The sequence below is a fragment of the Leuresthes tenuis genome, unplaced genomic scaffold (genome assembly GCF_036924035.1).
Source record: "Leuresthes tenuis unplaced genomic scaffold, fLeuTen1.0.hap1 SCAF_9, whole genome shotgun sequence".
NCBI classification, from domain to species: Eukaryota; Metazoa; Chordata; class Actinopteri; order Atheriniformes; family Atherinopsidae; genus Leuresthes; species Leuresthes tenuis.
Genome location: NW_027325363.1, coordinates 30,491,711 through 30,497,734, shown reverse-complemented (window position 1 = coordinate 30,497,734; position 6,024 = coordinate 30,491,711). Strand labels below are relative to the sequence as shown.

The 6,024-nt window shown below is 42.1% G+C and overlaps 1 protein-coding gene across 5 annotated transcripts in view; it reads left to right on the top strand.

Moving 5' to 3' along the window:
- Positions 1-368: 368 nt before the first annotated feature.
- Positions 369-6,024, top strand: part of LOC140314696 (chloride channel protein 2-like) — a 125,571-nt gene continuing 119,915 nt past the window's right edge. For 3 of the 5 annotated variants that reach the window (XM_072393040.1, XM_072393039.1, XM_072393041.1), the window contains exon 1: positions 370-674. In XM_072393040.1, the coding sequence (XP_072249141.1) occupies positions 624-674 (51 nt within the window). In that variant the 5' untranslated portion in view covers positions 370-623. Of the gene's footprint in view, positions 675-6,024 lie in introns of all 5 variants that reach the window. The other 2 variants (XM_072393038.1, XM_072393037.1) reach the window with 1 other exon arrangement.

The window sequence follows — 6,024 nt, the reverse complement described above, 5'->3', positions numbered from 1 at the left end:
CAATTCTTACTTTTTTTATTTATAGAACCGTCACCTTTTTGCGCACTTTTACCACTGACTGTACTTTATTATATGTGTTTTGATCTTACATTATTGCATCGTCTTGGGGAGTTCAGTCGCTGCATGTTTCAGAATGATAAAGTATTTTTGAATCTTAAATCTGAAAGTCACAACTTTGAGAAACTAAGTCAGAATTTAATTTTGAGATACAAACTAAGTGTTGACTTTTGTCGAACTCTTTCTTAAGGAAAAAAAAATCAGACAGACATAGGGTTCCACAATTTTTGCTATTTATGTATACATGTGATTAACCCCGAGAGCCAGTTTCGTCCAGCTTGATTGACACTAGCTCCGATGGGAGGGTCGATTCTACTTCAATCCACACAAAGTCCCGCCTCGCTGTGTGTTTCTTTCTGGGACTTAAAGCTATAAAATGAAGGACTTTTCTGTGACCGAGACGCACTCTGTAGTTAGAGTTCCCTTTGTGAACTCCAGCACAGACACGAAAGTCAGCCCAATGCTTTAGTCACCGAGGACGCAGAGAGAGACATCGCTGTCGGGTTTCCTGTCACTTCCACGCTGTAAACCTTTCATCCCGTTCCTGGGTCGGTACGCTCGGAACCATGGCCGGGGGCGGCTCGGACCAGCGCGCGCTGCAGTATGAACAAACTCTGGTAAGTGTCACTTGTTGCCAATCTGATCTTTGTCCACGGGTGTCTCATTTCGTACTTTTGTCAGACATGAAAAAGAACGCCAGAGTGAGCGAACCGATCCTTCAGTTTAAGGCTGGCAGAGCGTTCACTTCTGGTGCAAACAGCTTCGGCGAGCTGTGTGTAAAACTGATCAAAAGTTGGAATAAAGTGAAAAGAACGCGTTGTTGTGTAATTGGCATATGCCGAATTAAACAATGACCCTTTTCATTCGAAAAATCTTTATTGAATGGGTATGACTCTTAAGGAAACCAAGGGTCAAGTATAATTGATCAGATTTTAATCGAAGTTCAACCTCCGTACTCTCACGTGGACGTAGCCAAGTCTTGCAGCGTTGGAAGCCGCTGTGTACGGCTCGTGTGACCCCTGTTTCGTGTGACCCCCACACGACACGTGCACGTTAAGTGCTCTTAGAAAGTGTTTCTGAAGCGCTGATCACGACACATTTGGCGTCTGTGACGGCTCGGCACAGGAAGTGTCGGTGCTTGTTGTCATACCAAGGATTTGGATGCAGGCGGAACAACGGCAGTTTAGCCACAAATTAATCCAAGGAATATGACTTAAAGAACGTTATTGGCTGTGATTTAAAAAAAAAAAATAAAAACGATAAATAAAAATAAATAAATAAAAATGTAATCCGGTTGATTTAATCAAACTTTAATTCATTGATAAGGGGAAAAAACTGACCTACTGTCCCGTGGGTGTCACTGTAAGTGCCAGGAACTCCAGTAAGTTGTGTCCCTCGGAACAACAGATTGTTGTTCAGTAGCTGTGTGAACATAATGTTCAGTAAGCTGAGATGCAGCAGACAGCTTTGCAGATGTATGTTGTGCGTTATGTCAGCCCCTCCGCACCAACAGTGTTTTGGAATCATAAGTTACTAAACGCACATTAACCTTCGCGCCATTTCCTGCAGCTCAATTTATGTTGCATAACAAGCAGACAGTTGTTGAGATTATGGAAGACCTGCATGTAGCTCAGAAGGTGAATCATTGATGTTAAATGTCGTGTAAAGCACAGGTCCACATCAGGGTCTGCAGATTTTCCACTTGTACGGTACATTTTCTATCAGGTATAGGGGATTCTTGTCTAGATGAACTAAGATTCATCATTATACTGATCGTAAATGACATTTCTCAGTTCTAAGATCAGTCTTTGAAAGCACAGATTTGCAGTACACTTCTCGGAAAGATAAAGGCTGGGATCTGGATTGAAAGTCCTCACATTGTGTATGTGAGTGTGTTGTAAAACTTTTCTTGACAAAACCTCTGTTAAGCCTAACGAATGCACTCCTTGCATAGATTCCTTTTATGTGTTAGTCACTCTGAGGCTTTAAATGAAGTGGAGCCACAACTGTAGCTCTTCTTTGGGCCTCAGTTTCCTTTTCTTGCAAATGTTTCTTTGTAAAGAGGACCCCTCTCTGTGTGCTGCTAATCCATGTGAGTGGTTACACAATTTGCTGATTCAGCACTGGACACTCCGTCACCTTGGCAGTTCTTGTGCTCGGCTCTCTTAAAAGAGAAGAAAATCCCTCCACGCCACCTTTTAATGTTAAACTCGGCATGCCTCACTTGGCTTGGACGATTGTTGCAAGAACCACATAGTGTAAGCATCTAAGTGGAAATCAAATGAAAATAGTAGCAGTGCGAGAATAACGTCCTTTCACAGAAATGAGTGCTCACTGCACTCCACTCTCCTCACCGTGGGTTGTTGTAACATGGTGTCTTTGTGTGGTATTGGCAATCGTGATGGTTGTGTGGGTTTTTTTTTTGTTGTGGGCAGTGGATGCTCAAAGAGGCCAGTGTAGTTCGGTCGTGAGGGAGAATGAAAAGCCGGCTGTACAGAAATGCTGGTGGGGTTGCTAAAGTAAAAGCACCCTCAGATCAGTCTGAACTGGTAAGATTCTGGTTTTTATTTCAGGTAGAAACTGAAGTCCCCTCTCAAGACCTTTTTATTCTTTCACTTGACAAAAAATGAGAAATTGATAATCGGATATCTGTTTTATGGCGATATTAGGCTGGTCATTTCATGGTTTCATGTGATCAAAGGTAAAGTTTATTAGGCGTTGTTCTAAAGCGTGAGGCTAATAGCTGACATTTTATGGTATGGAAAGTCTATTATGGCAATAAAAGGCATAAATACTTTGTCTGCATTTGCTTCCCTTAAATTGCAAAACTATGAGTAGATTTTACAATTGAACTGCTGATGATATTGGTGCCAAATGCAGATTGCAAATGAAATGTGAGCCTCTTAAAAGGGAACGTCACAGTCTACACATGACTTGGTGACACATGAGGAGAACTGCAGTGAGATTTCTCAGCTGGTTTTTAAAGGAACTTTCAAAAATGTCTCATTCAGTCAAACCATCTGTTTTTCTTGTTTTTTTTTTTTGTTAAAGTGATGAAGATGTACTCCAGGGAGGGAGCAGGCAGCTACCAACAATGGTACTACAGTGAATTCTGGCAATTTTATAATCCTAACAATTTTAGATATTGATTCATCCGTTTAATTAAACATTTGGCAATGTGCCACAGATCTGACGTGTTCCTAAAGCCCAGCAGGACTCTATTAAACCCTTGTTTTATTCAACCAGCAAAGTGATTCAGGTATGCTGTGGTACTCTGCTGATAATATTATAAAGTATTTAAATTTTCCTGCACGCTGTTTGAACGGTCAACTGTAAATTTCAGTGTGAGGTTGGTGTTTTGCTTTCACTGATAAATTCAGTGCTGCAGTCCTCACTGGCACTTAAACTGGCTGGAAACCTGAAACTTTTGTTCAGTTTCTTTCAGTCTCTGGCTCTGATGCTGCTGCTCCTCCACAGACTTATAGAAGACATGAAACTTGCACTGTGTGCGGAACGTGAGGATTTCCATTTAGGAGCGTCCACACCAGCTCTGTGAGATGTCTCATAAACCAAGGCTTTATTCACTCCATTTAATGCTGTGTCAGGCGGCACATACTCCCGATGCCGTGCTCAGATCCAGCAGTACAAACACAGCAGAACTGTTTGGATACCAAGAAACGAGGTAGTATGAAGTGGATGAAGAAAGTCATTGTGGAATAGTTTCTTCCCAGGCTGCACTTTAACCTGCAAATGATTGGTTTTAGTCTAGTTCTGTTTTATTTTGTGCGCCCCATTTATCATGTCAACTATTAATGACATGATGGACTTTGATCGCTCTGATAGCACGATTATTTTAAAGAAACGCCTCCTCGCACCAGCAAATGTATTTCCATTAGTTTGAGAAAGAAACTCGTCCCTGGCTGCTCGTCACCACCTCTCGCTGCCAGAGAAGGAAGGGGGACCATCCTCACTGTTTCTCCAAATTAAGAGACAAAGGGAGAAATGGGGGGGGGGGGGGGGGGGGGGGGGGGGGGGGACGACAAAGTGTTTGTTTTTCAGACTGTTGCTCATATGTACTTAATAATTCACTCAAGATTTTATTTTTTTTTTTGTGCTACATGTTAGTTTTTTGTATTCATGAAGAGTTAAAAAGAGAAGTCTCAAATCCTCCCTGTAAGAACATTGACACAACGATCTGAACCAACGATTTTTACACCTTTTTATCAAATCATTGCTGTCTATCCTTTTTTTCCCCTCTGTTTCTCTTGCTTTCATGTCATTCAGTGCTGCTTTTTTTTTCTGTTTACCTTTTAAAGTCTTTTCTTCCATAGACTTTGTCACACTTATGTGGCCTGAGGGGCAGTTGAAGGAGGCCAAATTCAGCTGGTCGCATGGTACTTCACTGCACTCTGCGTTTTGAGATCTTTAATGTCATGGCGTTACGTCAGATTATGATGTCACGAGCGCAGTCGGACTGCCCAAAGCATCGTGGATGACTGACGCTTCGTCAACGACAATGATGATTACGAGGTGGTTGACAAATATGGAAAGAAATTCCCTTTTATTTTCCTTGTCTGATCGAATGTCTGAGACTTTTTCACATGTCTGAACACGGTTTGATCATTGCGTCATGAAGGTGCTTTTGTTAAGCTGTTAATGGGAAAGTTATGATGAGGCAGATTTAGTGACAGTCCCTCTGGTTTATGTTGGCCAGTGTTTTGATATCGTAATCATGACAGAAATGAGTGCTGTTGAACAATCAGCAGGGACGCATTGGAACTAATAATGCATGAGTGCGTGTTTCCCTGTGTGTGTGTTTCTGTGTGTGTGTTGTTGTGACCATCTGTCATGCTGTGATGGGGTCATTTGTAACTCCTTTTCAGTGCTGTCGTAATCGGCTGCATTTGGCGTCTGGATGCAGAGTGGAAATTTCCCTTTACTTGCCCTCTCCACTTCATTATACCTTGTGGGTAAAGTCTTTTTTTTGTTTTGGCAAGACGGGTCAACAACTACTTGACCCTTGGTATTGAGTGTGTGGAGAGGTGTTTGCGTAATATAGACTCTCGCTGCAGATAAGCATCAAAAGCCTTTAACGAGATCTCGCTCTTTGTTACAAAAGATCAACCCTTGCTTTCCCCCCCTTTCTTCTACAAAGGAAAAAATACCCAGTGCACAAAGTCCTGATGGATTTCCTCATTGTGTGCAGGAATCTTGAGGTCAAACATTTTTCACAAAGCAAAAGTATTTAAGCCTTATAATAAGCAGCTGTTCAGTGTTGTGCACAAAGCCAAACAAACATCGATGCCTTTATCAGGTGAAACGGGGGGGGGGGGGGGGGGGGGGGAGTGTTGGAGATGCATTGATCTGGCAGGCTAGATGGTGTTGATGATTAATCACCAAGAGAAGGAGAGGGAGTGAGAGCATAATCTCAATGGGTCAGTAGATCAAAGATGAGAGGAAACTTTCAGGTGTTGAGGTGTGCCCCATGGTCAGTGCTGCACAGTTGTTTCTTCCCTCTCTCAGGTCTTTAACCAAGCGGGGACAGAGAATAGATGGAAAACAAAGATCTAAAGCAAACAGACGCTAGTTGGGTGATAACCATCTGTAGTCTTGATTAAATCGGCAAACATCAGCACAGCAAGGCCAGCCTGTAGCTAAAGTGCAGGGGAAAAAAAGCCCTCTATAAATGGGAAAAGTGCATCAAATGTGCAGCTTAACTGTAGTTATATCAACTCTCAATTAAATGTTCACCAGAAGCTTTACTGTCCTACTTTTCATCACTGCTGAATTGAATGGGAAGCTCTATGTTAAACAAAAACTGATGTTTTTATCTTTGCTTGGCAGTTTATTAGGCACACCCAATGAAATTGATACGGTCTGGTACATATCTCCTGCACTAAATCTTCCTGCCATGAAGGTGTGGCATTAGTGCATTAAAAAGTAAAACCTTTCTATCACCAACACATT